Here is a 14,021-nt window from a genome sequence, read left to right as displayed (position 1 = left end):
GACAAGGACGGGTAGAGCTGAGAGAGAGAAAACAGCCGACTCTGATGATCCTCGTGAAGGCAGCCAAAGTGATGAACCCGCGCCAGTTCGAGTTGCCCAGGGAGATGCGAGTGCCTTGTCCCTTCCCTGGGACTGAAAAAGGTAAGACAAGGACGGGTAGAGCTGAGAGAGAGAAAACAGCCGACTCTGATGATCCTCGTGAAGGCAGCCAAAGTGATGAACCCGCGCCAGTTCGAGTTGCCCAGGGAGATGCGAGTGCCTTGTCCCTTCCCTGGGACTGAAAAAGGTAAGACAAGTGTGGAGCGTAGACTAGTAGGGTTGCTGAAGAAAGAAGCCCGTCGATAGCACACGGGACGCTCGAAGACTCGAAGCTGGAACGCGCTGGCTGAAGACTGGAACCTTTACCGCATACCGCCAAGTACCATTACCGGGTAGTGTTTTGGGAGATTAAAAACACATACTTTTGGTTTAAGAACACTGGGTAGTGTCAATTATGAATGTAAAAGTGGAATGAATTTGGCCCGACCTAGCGTTAATTTATAGGCGGGCCACGCCCATTTGTCACGTGGGTGTTAGGTGCAGAGTGTACTAGTTGTTTATTGACCAATCAGAGCACGCTATTACATATTTAGGCATTTACAGTTTATATTTAACCTAGTTTGTAAAAGCTTATATCTAACACAGTAAATTACACGTTATTAAGACAAATGAGGCATGAAAATAATTTGTAAAAATAAAAACACATAAAAATACACAACAAAATTATACAGAAATTACAGCTATCTATTTACATTTCTTATACCTATTCGCGACAACAAGGACAGGTTGAGCTGAGAGAGAGAAAATAGCTGACTCTGATGATCCTCGTGAAGGCAGCTAAATGATGAACCCGAGCCAGTTCGAGTTGACCAGGGAGATGCGACTGCCTTGCCCCTTCCCTGGGACAGAAAAAAGTAAGACAAGGATGGGTATAGCTAAGAGAAAGAAGGAAGACTGTTGACCCCTATGGAGATCTTCGTGAAGGCAGAACCCGCGCCAGTTCGAGTTAGAGTTGTGCATGCTCGTTCACTGAAAAGATAGCTCCAAACTAAATCCGGCAGAACAGGGGGGCCCTCTCAGCTGCTTGGATTGACTACAAGGCCTATGATTAGGTACCTCATTCATGGCTGGGGAGGGTCTTAGAGCTGTATAAAGTTGATACAGCTTTAAGAGCCTTTCTAACAGTCCTTCGTCAACCAGGAGGCGGGGATGATCACCCTAGCCCACAGGATTCTATAAGGATTGAGCGAGGAATCTTTCGAGGAGGTATTAGACAGTCGGTGAAGGAGCGCTGTTTCAGTCGGCTCACAAAAGTCCTTAACAGTCTTTTGTCAGGAGGCAACACAGTGCGCCTTCAACGCCTGGGTAATGCCCCTACTCACATACTCTTTTGGCATACTAAGGTGGACTCAGACCGAGCTGGACGCCCTGGATCGGAGGGTCCGACTACGCCTAAATGCCTAGGCACAGGCAGCTTATAGCTGATACATGCACATCAATGTCCTGCACTTGTGTTTTATCCATTTCTAAAATGTTTGTCGAGTCTGTTTTTAAAAGAGTTCACTGAGGGTGCACTGATTACGGATTCGGGCAAACTGTTCCACACTTTCACGAGGTTAGCCAGGAAGTGTCGTCATGGGTTGCGACTACTCTGCGTCCGTGTCAGTTTCGAGCCTTAGGTTGAGGCAGCGTCTCCACTTGTGCGGCCTCGGAGTGAGGCAGCCGCTCGACCCGAGGCTGTCTCTAGTGGATAAGCGACTTTCGCCAGCAATGTTTGATTGAGTAAAACAGTACAAATTATGTGCAATGATATATATTATTAAAAGGAACAGAGTTATTGTTTTGTTTCATTCGAAATCTAATTTTCCAATACCATTGATTCAAAGACTCCCAATTTTTCTTGTACGGTGGGTCATTGGAGGCTTTTTTTTCAGAAAACGGCAATAGCAACGGCAAGAACGGGAACGGCCTAGTGACCGTGGATGCTTGGGGTTGCGTGCCTCTACCGGCTAAGTCCTGCTTCGTCTGCCGCGGCACTTGCAAGATGGCTCCGCTGTTGGCTTGCGACTATTGCCCTCTGCTGTTCCATCAGGTATGACTTACAGACCTTGTTTATATCTCTGTTACTGTGGAACCAGAAGGACCTAGTGACCTTGAATGCTTGGGGTTCCGTGCCTCTACCGGCTAAGTCCTGCTTCGTCTGCCGCGGCACTTGCAAGACGGCTCCGCTGTTGGCTTGTGTCTATTGTCCATTATTATTCCACCAGGTATGTATATTGACTACGTGACGAAAATCTAAGACCCCGTGATCAAGCGTGTTTTTTTATGACCCCCCCCCCCCCCAGAAAAAAAGAAAGAAAAAAAAAGAAAGAAGAAAGGATCTCGTAGTATGGGTAAGTTCCCTTAGTAAATTTATACCTTAACTTAAACAATACAATACTCAGAAGAGACAGTTAAACAGCAAAAGACCAGACACATGCAATAATCTTGGATAGATACTTTCTTACTTATTTTCGGTTGTCAACAAAGTGTTTGTGCCGCTAAAATATTATAATAATTCGTCCTTAATGAACAACTATCATATCTATCTTGTGTTGTGAAATGGCACGTCAAATCTCACTAGATTATAGGTATGTTACTATGCTCATACTTCTACCGACCGTATTACTCAATGTTTAGTGTACCTATTTAGTTTAAGATTATTTTAGAGCGCACCGCCAACAAACTGTTTCACAGTTTGGCGAAAAATTAGATTAAGGTACTTACTTAAAATATTGTATTTTTCTTGGTAAATAAATTTAAAAAAAAAAAAAAAAAAAGATCGGGTGGGTCTTTAACCGGACGCCCTGGCTACTAGAGTTGTCTACGCTTAGAAGTATTTAGAAAAGAAAAATTGAAGAAAACAAACATTTATTTTTCGATTTTATTAAATATTAATGTAACGTCTGGTCTGGAACGTCAAAAGAGCGTACCTGGGTCGCCTAGCAGGAGGACATCCTATCGGACGCCCTAGGTATCGCTGGAGCGACATGGTGGAGGCGGAGCTGCGCGAGCTTCGAGTCGACAATTGGCGAGAGGTCGCACAGGACCGAGAAAAGTGGCGCTGTCTTGTGTCGGAGGCCAAGTCTCATTTTGGGTCGCTGAGCCAACGGAGTAAGTAAGTAACGTCTGGCGTATGAATTTATTTCCTTATCATAATGTTTTTGACTTGTACAAAAACAATGATTTTAAGAAATTGTAGTTGATTTTGTTCTTTACAGGATTGCCTGGACCCGCCGCTGACGGCCTTGCCGACCGGCCGTTGGATGTGCCCAAATCACGTGGAGCAATATATTGTAAGTTTCTCTTATTGATTTTGATGTAAAATATACTTTTGAAAGTGCTAGGGAGACGACTTCAAGTCTGATGTCTTCAATCATGTATATTAATATCATGAATAAGAAGAACTGCACAACCTTATTCCTCCGTCCCCATTTCACCATCGGACTACCAGACAATCGGCACTCCGGCATCGCTTCATGGTAGGTATTCCACAAATACGCACGAAGCGTTTCGCTTCAACATTTCTTATGCGAACTGCCAAGGATGTTTCCGCATGAGTTCAATCTGGGTCTCTTCAAGGCTAGGGTAAATAGGTATCTCATAGGTAAGCGTGCTCCACCGTAGACCGCATCATCACTTACCATCAGGTGAGATCGTGGTCAAACGCCTGCCTATCGTTATACACCGTGTTTTTATTGAATTGCGTTAACTCCGGGGTTTCGGTAAGTACGTTTAAGGAAACTAAATGGCATAGTTCATTTTCCAAAAAAAAAAAAATTGTTTTTTTTTTTTACAATTTTTTTTTTTATAAAAAGTAACTAAATGTTGCATATAGCGTTGTTGTAACACGGGCATTACATTTAACTCAACCAAACAATTGAAAACTGTGATATATCAATGTCATTTCTAACATCGATCGTCCGAGATAGTACGTTAGGTTAGTAGCAAATGTATGAACTCGCACTAAACACTAATCAATAAGTAAACAGGCCCTAAGGCAAGTGTACACGCTCGTAAGGGCCTTATAATATCAAAAAATATGATTGATTATGTCCGAAATGGAGTTAATTAGAATATCGGTGTCTTTGAGAAAGTTACCTAATTTAAGCTCAGGAATGCACGCTCGAAATTAACGCAAATAAAAAAAAAACACGGTGTATATATTAAAAAAAAATGTAGTGGTAATATGGGCGTGTATGGTATGGTACAGGACTGGAAGCTGGTGAACTCGGTGTCGGCGTCGGAGCGCGTGGCGCTGTGGGAGCGCTTCGCGGCGCCGCCCGACCAGCACGCCATCAAGCTGGACTTCATCCGCCGCGCCCGGGCGACCCGCCCGCCCTTCCGGTAACATAGCTTGCACATCCATATAAGTCAAAATATATACATCCATATGTATAGCTATTTATGTACATAAGCTATGTTCCTATGTAAAAGTAAGCAATAAATAATAAATAAATAAATATTATAGGACATTATTACACAAATTGACTAAGGCCCACGGTAAGCTCAATAAGGCTTGTGTTGCGGGTACCTAGACAACGATATATATAATATATACATATTTATAAATACTTAAATACATAGAAAACATCCATGACTCGGGAATAATTATCCATGCTCATCACACGAATAAATGCCCTTACCAGGATTTGAACCCGGGACCATCGGCTTCATAGGCAGGGTCCCTACCCACTAGGCCAGACAGGTTGTCAAAATAAAGGAATAAAGATATTGATTGATTGATTGATCTTACGTTTTTGTATCATCATGAAATATTCCACTTCTAAAATGAAAGTGTATTCATTTTCATCAAAGAGAATTTGAAATAGAGGTTTGTCAAAGAAAGCTTTGTAGCCACAGTAAATTTACTGCCATATTTCGACACATGATTAAAACTTTTAGAACGCCATTTGACTTTGATCCTTATTCTTTAACGGATATGTGTTAAGTTGGTGCAGGCGATTATAGTGCAAGTAAAAGATCTTGATACTTAATAGAGATTTAATATCCGAAACTGATACAAAATTGGTATTCGCGAGTAATAGGTATGTAAGACGCGTGCGGCGTTGTGGCGGCCGCTGGAGCTAATGGAGTGTGGTGGGGCCCGTACCCCGCGCAGTCACTTGTTGTCGTAGACAGTTGGTTAAATATAAGTTAAATATTAAATATCAAGAATCCTAACAACAGTAGCAGCCGTCGCTTTACGAAGTACATTAGTCGCAATTGTACACTGGAGAAATATTAAGTTTATTTGTTGTGTAGTTTATCTCCCTCCTAATTACAAGGATAGCCAATAACTAACCGTGCTGACATGCCTAGAAAACGTGGTTTGCAAATACGCTGACCTTCGTGTATTAGTGTTAGGTGATTTTAATTTGAACTCTTGTAGTGCGACAGTTAAATACCAATTCCAGACTTTTATGACATTCTGCCAATTCCACCAACACACAACACAATTCTTAATAAACACGGTGGGCTATTAGACCTGGCGTTGAGTGGATTGGAGCCTGGGCTAGTTAAAGTGTCCTGTGATTTGGAGCCGCTGGTACCGGCGGATGACTACCACCCGCCGCTTGAGGTGGAGCTTGAGTTCGCACGCAGTACGCCCGTGGCATTCTCTCCCTCTATGAGTACTAGCCCTTCAGTACAGGAGTGGGATTTCCGTAAAGCAGATTTAGAGTATCTGTACGTATCCCTGGCAGGGATTGATTGGGGCGATGTACTGACGACAGGTGATGTTGAAGTAAAAAAAAAAAAAAAAAAATTCAGCCTATATACGTCCCACTGCTGGGCACAGGCCTCCTCTCATGAGCGAGAGGGCTCGGGCTATAGTCCCCACGCTAGCCCAATGCGGATTGGGGACTTCACATACACCTTTGAATTTCTTCGCAGACGTATGCAGGTTTCCTCACGATGTTGAAGTAGCAACGGAAATATTTTATGCAAAGTTAAATGAGTGTATTTCTGCGTATGTGCCTAAAAGGAAACTGAAAAACCAAACAAACTTTAAGTACGTCTATCCGGCCTGGTATACACCCGAAATTATACGAAATATACGGAGCAAATATTTCCACCTTAAAAAATTTAAACAGACCGGAAAATTGTTCAACAAAGAACTTTACAAGTACTACAGGGGCCACGTGAAAACACTAATCTCATACGAATATAGGCAGCACGTCAAAAATATAGAGGGTAGTATTATTGCCCAACCGGCACGTTTCTGGGATTATGTTAAGAGCAAGAAAAAAGACAGGAGACAGTGCACGGGGTATACTTATAAAAATAGCACCGTAGTCGGGCAGGAAGCCGCCGACGCATTCGCTGAATACTTCAGCTCGGTATTTCACCACGAAACGCCGCAGCTGAATACAGTGGTAGCGGCGCGTTACAGCGAGGGTGTGGACGCTGCGCATATTACAGTTAGCAGTGTAGATGCGCAGGAGCTGCGACGTGCGGCCAAAAAACTTAAGCCACGTTCGGCGGCTGGCCCGGATTCTGTCCCGCCGTTTCTGGTCCGGGATTGCATTTGCGTTCTAGAACAACCACTCTTGTATATTATGAACCTGGCATTAAACCAGTCTTCTTATCCTGCCTGCTGGAAAATATCGAAGGTATCTCCGGTGCCCAAGAGCAGTGCTGGATCTGAAGTAAGTAACTTTAGGCCGATAGCGGTGCTGTCGGTCTTCGGCAAGATCTTTGAGACCATTATCGACAGGCAAATAAAATGTCAAATAGAGCCTCTGCTTGACGATGCCCAACACGGGTTTCGAAAAGGCCGGTCAACCACAACAAATCACATATGTTTTGTGGATTATGTGACTACAGCCATGGATCGTCGGTTGCAAGTTGACGCGACCTATTTTGATTTAAAAAAAGCGTTCGATCTGGTTGACAACGACATACTACTACAAAAGTTAGCTAAGCTTGGTTTCTCGCCCAAGCTTTTGAACTTTTTTGCTAACTACTTGATTCGTCGTTGTCAATACGTAACCATGGCCGGGTATAAGACCCAGCCGTACTATACTCGTTCCGGGGTGAGTCAGGGGAGTACACTGGGACCGACTTTGTTCCTGTTGATGATAAATGATTTGCCGAGGGTCGTCAGCGCCGCTAGGTGCCTGTTATTTGCGGACGACCTCAAGCTGTTCTTGCAGGTGAGCTGCAGTGAAGACTGTGCTAGATTGCAGAGCGATATCAACGCTGTTAATGAATGGAGCGAAACTAATAAGTTGCCATTCAACATCTCTAAATGCGAAATAATAACTTTTACTAGGGCTCGCTCTCCAATTCATTCTGCGTATCATCTCGGGAATATCTCACTTGAAAGAGTGCACCAGGTAAGGGATTTGGGGCTTGCTCCGGATGTGGAGCTAGACTTTCGAGAGCATGTAACTAGCACGTGCAAAGCGGCAACCAAAACCTTAGGGTTTATAATGAGGGTATCAGCGGAATTTAAAAATACCACTGTGGCCATGATGCTTTACAATGCTTATGTCCGGAGCAAGCTGGAGTTTGGAGCTATTACTTGGGACCCTAGTGAGGAGAAGTATAGGTTAATGATCGAGAGGGTTCAAAGACGTTTCGCGCGATACATGTACAAGAGAATTTACGGCCCTTATATGTATCTGTCTCTTTTCGTGCTGGGTATGGTGGGACTCAGGACTCTTAACCTGAGACGCAAACTGCTGCTGTTGATCCATTATTATGGAATTCTCAATGGTACAGTAAATAACTCATATGTGCTAGAGAGATTGGGTATATTTGTGCCGAATGCGCGCCCTTGTCCTGCGGGGCTGAGCGCGCTGCCGGCGAGGCGCCCGCAGCGGCTCTTCGCGTCGAGCTCAGTGCGCAGCCGCCGCGCCGCGCCAGGAGCGCGCCTACCGCGAGGGCCCTGGCTATGCACAATGCCTTGTCCATCGACGCCCCACATATAGACGTGTTTGCGGACAGTGTTGGTGGATTTGGTCGAAAACTTTTAATTTATTTAAATAATAATTGTGTGTAGTTTTCGCAACTTTTTATTTTAATTTAATTTACAACGAATGCATGAATTTGTAATGTATATGTTGACATTTTACTTAATTTAATTTTAGTTATGACAGTAGTATTATTTTTGTGTATTGTTAATATCTAAATGTATATAATTGTTCTAGTATATAAGCGCCTTGATTTTTGTTGACTGTAATGCTTATATATTTTGTAATAAATAAATAATAATAAAAAGTGGAAACATCATGCAGTACTTTGAAAAGCAACAAACAATTACAAAGAGAAAAATTTGCTTCCGGCTTCATGGCAGAGGTCCGATAAAATCGATTAAAATCATTTGCATCGGCCTAGAACACTGTTTAGGTCGACCCATTTCACCCAGAGTGGTATGATTAGGTGATTTAAACAAACAAGTCGAGCATTAAAGACACAAAAGACACAACAGATTTAACAGCAGTGAGAATGTTGACTCGACGTTTTACCTCGACGGAAGTTGAAAATGTATAACGAGAATTAATGACAGTTTGTGTATATAGGGTAAAGGTGCCAGTAGGTGTCCGCGGGCGCGTGGTGGTGCCGGGGATGGTCCGCCAGCACTACGCGGAGCCGCCGCCGCTGCAGCCCAGCCGCCGCGAGTATGTGCGCTGCAGGAATGGTCAGTATACTGTACGTGGTGGCGCCGGGGATGGTCCGCCAGCACTACGCGGAGCCGCCGCCGCTGCAGCCCAGCCGCCGCGAGTATGTGCGCTGCAGGAATGGTCAGTATACTGTACGTGGTGGCGCCGGGGATGGTCCGCCAGCACTACGCGGAGCCGCCGCCGCTGCAGCCCAGCCGCCGCGAGTATGTGCGCTGCAGGAATGGTCAGTATACTGTACGTGGTGGCGCCGGGGATGGTCCGCCAGCACTACGCGGAGCCGCCGCCGCTGCAGCCCAGCCGCCGCGAGTATGTGCGCTGCAGGAATGGTCAGTATACTGTACGTGGTGGCGCCGGGGATGGTCCGCCAGCACTACGCGGAGCCGCCGCCGCTGCAGCCCAGCCGCCGCGAGTATGTGCGCTGCAGGAATGGTCAGTATACTGTACGTGGTGGCGCCGGGGATGGTCCGCCAGCACTACGCGGAGCCGCCGCCGCTGCAGCCCAGCCGCCGCGAGTATGTGCGCTGCAGGAATGGTCAGTATACTGTACGTGGTGGCGCCGGGGATGGTCCGCCAGCACTACGCGGAGCCGCCGCCGCTGCAGCCCAGCCGCCGCGAGTATGTGCGCTGCAGGAATGGTCAGTATACTGTACGTGGTGGCGCCGGGGATGGTCCGCCAGCACTACGCGGAGCCGCCGCCGCTGCAGCCCAGCCGCCGCGAGTATGTGCGCTGCAGGAATGGTCAGTATACTGTACGTGGTGGCGCCGGGGATGGTCCGCCAGCACTACGCGGAGCCGCCGCCGCTGCAGCCCAGCCGCCGCGAGTATGTGCGCTGCAGGAATGGTCAGTATACTGTACGTGGTGGCGCCGGGGATGGTCCGCCAGCACTACGCGGAGCCGCCGCCGCTGCAGCCCAGCCGCCGCGAGTATGTGCGCTGCAGGAATGGTCAGTATACTGTACGTGGTGGCGCCGGGGATGGTCCGCCAGCACTACGCGGAGCCGCCGCCGCTGCAGCCCAGCCGCCGCGAGTATGTGCGCTGCAGGAATGGTCAGTATACTGTACGTGGTGGCGCCGGGGATGGTCCGCCAGCACTACGCGGAGCCGCCGCCGCTGCAGCCCAGCCGCCGCGAGTATGTGCGCTGCAGGAATGGTCAGTATACTGTACGTGGTGGCGCCGGGGATGGTCCGCCAGCACTACGCGGAGCCGCCGCCGCTGCAGCCCAGCCGCCGCGAGTATGTGCGCTGCAGGAATGGTCAGTATACTGTACGTGGTGGCGCCGGGGATGGTCCGCCAGCACTACGCGGAGCCGCCGCCGCTGCAGCCCAGCCGCCGCGAGTATGTGCGCTGCAGGAATGGTCAGTATACTGTACGTGGTGGCGCCGGGGATGGTCCGCCAGCACTACGCGGAGCCGCCGCGAGTATGTGCGCTGCAGGAATAGTCAGTATACTGTACGTGGTGGCGCCGGGGATGGTCCGCCAGCACTACGCGGAGCCGCCGCGAGTATGTGCGCTGCAGGAATAGTCAGTATACTGTACGTGGTGGTGCCGGGGATGGTCCGCCAGCACTACGCGGAGCCGCCGCGAGTATGTGCGCTGCAGGAATAGTCAGTATACTGTACGTGGTGGTGCCGGGGATGGTCCGCCAGCACTACGCGGAGCCGCCGCGAGTATGTGCGCTGCAGGAATAGTCAGTATACTGTACGTGGTGGTGCCGGGGATGGTCCGCCAGCACTACGCGGAGCCGCCGCGAGTATGTGCGCTGCAGGAATAGTCAGTATACTGTACGTGGTGGCGCCGGGGATGGTCCGCCAGCACTACGCGGAGCCGCCGCGAGTATGTGCGCTGCAGGAATAGTCAGTATACTGTACGTGGTGGTGCCGGGGATGGTCCGCCAGCACTACGCGGAGCCGCCGCGAGTATGTGCGCTGCAGGAATAGTCAGTATACTGTACGTGGTGGTGCCGGGGATGGTCCGCCAGCACTACGCGGAGCCGCCGCGAGTATGTGCGCTGCAGGAATGGTCAGTATACTGTACGTGGTGGTGCCGGGGATGGTCCGCCAGCACTACGCGGAGCCGCCGCGAGTATGTGCGCTGCAGGAATAGTCAGTATACTGTACGTGGTGGTGCCGGGGATGGTCCGCCAGCACTACGCGGAGCCGCCGCGAGTATGTGCGCTGCAGGAATGGTCAGTATACTGTACGTGGTGGTGCCGGGGATGGTCCGCCAGCACTACGCGGAGCCGCCGCGAGTATGTGCGCTGCAGGAATAGTCAGTATACTGTACGTGGTGGTGCCGGGGATGGTCCGCCAGCACTACGCGGAGCCGCCGCGAGTATGTGCGCTGCAGGAATGGTCAGTATACTGTACGTGGTGGTGCCGGGGATGGTCCGCCAGCACTACGCGGAGCCGCCGCGAGTATGTGCGCTGCAGGAATGGTCAGTATACTTGCTAGTTTCCAGACGAGACCTCGTGTAGAACTCGTTAAGGTTGTGCGCTTTCTATACAAAAAACAATTGCGTTTTATGAAGTCGTTACATACTTTTATTGCATAAATATGTGCGCATCTATCTACTTTCGAATTAGTTTGCGCTAAATTGACAGAAAAACTTTGTTTTGTACAGAAAACACGCAAGAAAACGTTATGTTTTTTAACAATGTATCACCAAAATAACGTTTTTGGCGTGATTTCTGTCGTGTCTGTTCAGTCGATCGTCCGACATAGTACTTAGATTTAGTAGCAAATGTATGGACTCGTACCTAAACACTTATAAATATGTAAATAGGCCCTATGGCAATTGTATACGCTCGTAAAGGCCTTATAATTTTTTTTATTATTGATTATATCCGAAATGGAGTTAATTAGAATACCGGTGTCTTTGAGAAAGTTACTTAATTTAACCTTTTGAACGCCACGCCTATCGCACGCGGCGCGTAATCGTGAACCTTGTCGGTACGCATGAAGGTTGATATTGGGCTGTAGCCGCGCGCGTCATATGACGTCTTTGGCGGTCAAAAGGTTAAGCTCAGCGATGCGCCCTTGAAATTAACGAAAATAAAAATAAAAACACGGTGTATAAATATTGTATTCTCAAGTAAGTGAAAAATTTACTACATTTTTTTGAGAATAAAGTTAAAACCATAAATTCCTTGACTATATCTAATAAGCCGATTCGATACAAAAACATATTTGTCTTTTAAAAGAAACATATGTGGCGTTATCTATGAAAAGGGACCTTATTGTCGATGGCGCTTCCGCCGTCATAAACGATGCTCCGATACAAATACAACGCTGCGCGACGCAGTGCGGCGAAAGCGCCATCGACAATAAGGTCCCTTTTCATAGATAATGCCACATATTATTAAATAATGGACATACAAACATTACAAACTAAAGTTACAAAAATTATAACTACTTATAAAATATGACTAACATATAACTAAATCTAACTCAAAAAATATATTTACCAAGTTTAATTCCTTTTTAGTACTGAAAAACCTGCAAGCCACCAGCGACTATGAAGCGTCAGACGAAGACGAGGATGCCCCCAAACACACCATCTGCTTGAACCTGTCCTGCAGCAAGCACAACGCGGGGCCCCAACCGCGGCCCGCGGACCTCAAGGGGGCCAGCGAGGAGGACGCCGCTGATGACCTCAAGGCTATCACACAGCCTAAGGTAACTTGAACCTGTCCTGCAGCAAGCACAACGCGGGGCCCCAACCGCGGCCCGCGGACCTCAAGGGGACCAGCGAGGAGGACGCCGCTGATGACCTCAAGGCTATCACACAGCCTAAGGTAACTTGAACCTGTCCTGCAGCAAGCACAACGCGGGGCCCCAACCGCGGCCCGCGGACCTCAAGGGGGCCAGCGAGGAGGACGCCGCTGATGACCTCAAGGCTATCACACAGCCTAAGGTAACTTGAACCTGTCCTGCAGCAAGCACAACGCGGGGCCCCAACCGCGGCCCGCGGACCTCAAGGGGGCCAGCGAGGAGGACGCCGCTGATGACCTCAAGGCTATCACACAGCCTAAGGTAACTTGAACCTGTCCTGCAGCAAGCACAACGCGGGGCCCCAACCGCGGCCCGCGGACCTCAAGGGGGCCAGCGAGGAGGACGCCGCTGATGACCTCAAGGCTATCACACAGCCTAAGGTAACTTGAACCTGTCCTGCAGCAAGCACAACGCGGGGCCCCAACCGCGGCCCGCGGACCTCAAGGGGGCCAGCGAGGAGGACGCCGCTGATGACCTCAAGGCTATCACACAGCCTAAGGTAACTTGAACCTGTCCTGCAGCAAGCACAACGCGGGGCCCCAACCGCGGCCCGCGGTCCTCAAGGGGGCCAGCGAGGAGGACGCCGCTGATGACCTCAAGGCCATCACATAAGGTAACTTGAACCTAAGTGAAACTGAAAAAAAAACCGGAGAAAAAAACCGAAATTTGGTAATACTTCGAAAAAAAAAAAACTATTTTTTCTTGAATTTTCATCCCTAATCCCAAAGTATTTGTCTTGTCTAATTTTGGATTGTCAGTGACTAAAATAAACGTCAATGTATTTACATAATATATTTTGTCAGGAGGAAGCCGCCTCATCAGAGAGCGACGAGTCCGAGTCGGACGTGGAGTACGACTACCCCGTGAAGCGGCGCCGCGCGGCCCCCGGCGGGGCGGACGCGCTGCGGGCCGCAGTTGATGACCAGCTCAAGAAGCTGGACCAGAACCTGGTCAAGCTGTTGGCTTGGCAGAGGTTACAGCAGGTACGATGATCATTTTCCAGACAGGTGGAAAACAGGCAAGCTGGTACTCCTCCGGAAAGACGGGCGCCCACCTGATCAGCCGTCGGCCTACCGCCCCATAGTGTTGCTCGACGAGACAAGCAAGCTCTTTGAGCGAATAATCGCATCTCGTCTCGTGAGAAGTATGCAGCCAGGCCTGAGCGAGTGCCAGTACGGTTTTCGCCCACTGCGTTCGACGCTAGACGCAATAGCCCGACTAAGGGACTTCGCGGAAGAAGCGGTTTCTCAGGGTGGGGTTGTGATGTCTGTATCGCTAGACATCTCTAACGCCCTCAACACCCTGCCCTGGGAAACAATTAAGGTGGCTCTAAAGTACCACAACGTGCCCGAGTACTTGCAAAAAATTGTGGCGGATTATTTTGCAGGGCGCGTTGTGGTATTTCCAACCAAGGACGGCTGGGGAAGACGGGTGATGGCGTGCGGTGTTCCACAGGGCTCGGTTCTGGGGCCGCTCCTGTGGAACATCGGGTACGACTGGGTCTTACGCGGGACCACTCTGCGGGGGCTCAGCATTACCTG

At 48.8% G+C, this 14,021-nt stretch overlaps 1 protein-coding gene across 1 annotated transcript in view; it reads left to right on the top strand.

Moving 5' to 3' along the window:
- Positions 1–14,021, top strand: part of LOC133529335 (uncharacterized) — a 30,982-nt gene that overhangs the window by 3,580 nt on the left and 13,381 nt on the right. The window contains exons 5-14 of the mRNA XM_061867031.1: positions 78–286; positions 1,974–2,131; positions 3,300–3,374; positions 4,292–4,425; positions 8,607–8,725; positions 12,194–12,384; positions 12,530–12,622; positions 12,764–12,809; positions 12,861–12,979; positions 13,284–13,463. Coding sequence (XP_061723015.1) covers positions 78–286; positions 1,974–2,131; positions 3,300–3,374; positions 4,292–4,425; positions 8,607–8,725; positions 12,194–12,384; positions 12,530–12,622; positions 12,764–12,809; positions 12,861–12,979; positions 13,284–13,463 — 1,324 coding nt within the window. The remainder of the gene's footprint in view (positions 1–77; positions 287–1,973; positions 2,132–3,299; positions 3,375–4,291; positions 4,426–8,606; positions 8,726–12,193; positions 12,385–12,529; positions 12,623–12,763; positions 12,810–12,860; positions 12,980–13,283; positions 13,464–14,021) is intronic.

Source organism: Cydia pomonella, chromosome 20 (genome assembly GCF_033807575.1).
Source record: "Cydia pomonella isolate Wapato2018A chromosome 20, ilCydPomo1, whole genome shotgun sequence".
NCBI lineage: Eukaryota > Metazoa > Arthropoda > Insecta > Lepidoptera > Tortricidae > Cydia > Cydia pomonella.
Note: the sequence above shows the minus strand (reverse complement) of the source record. Positions and strands in the feature narration are given on the sequence as shown.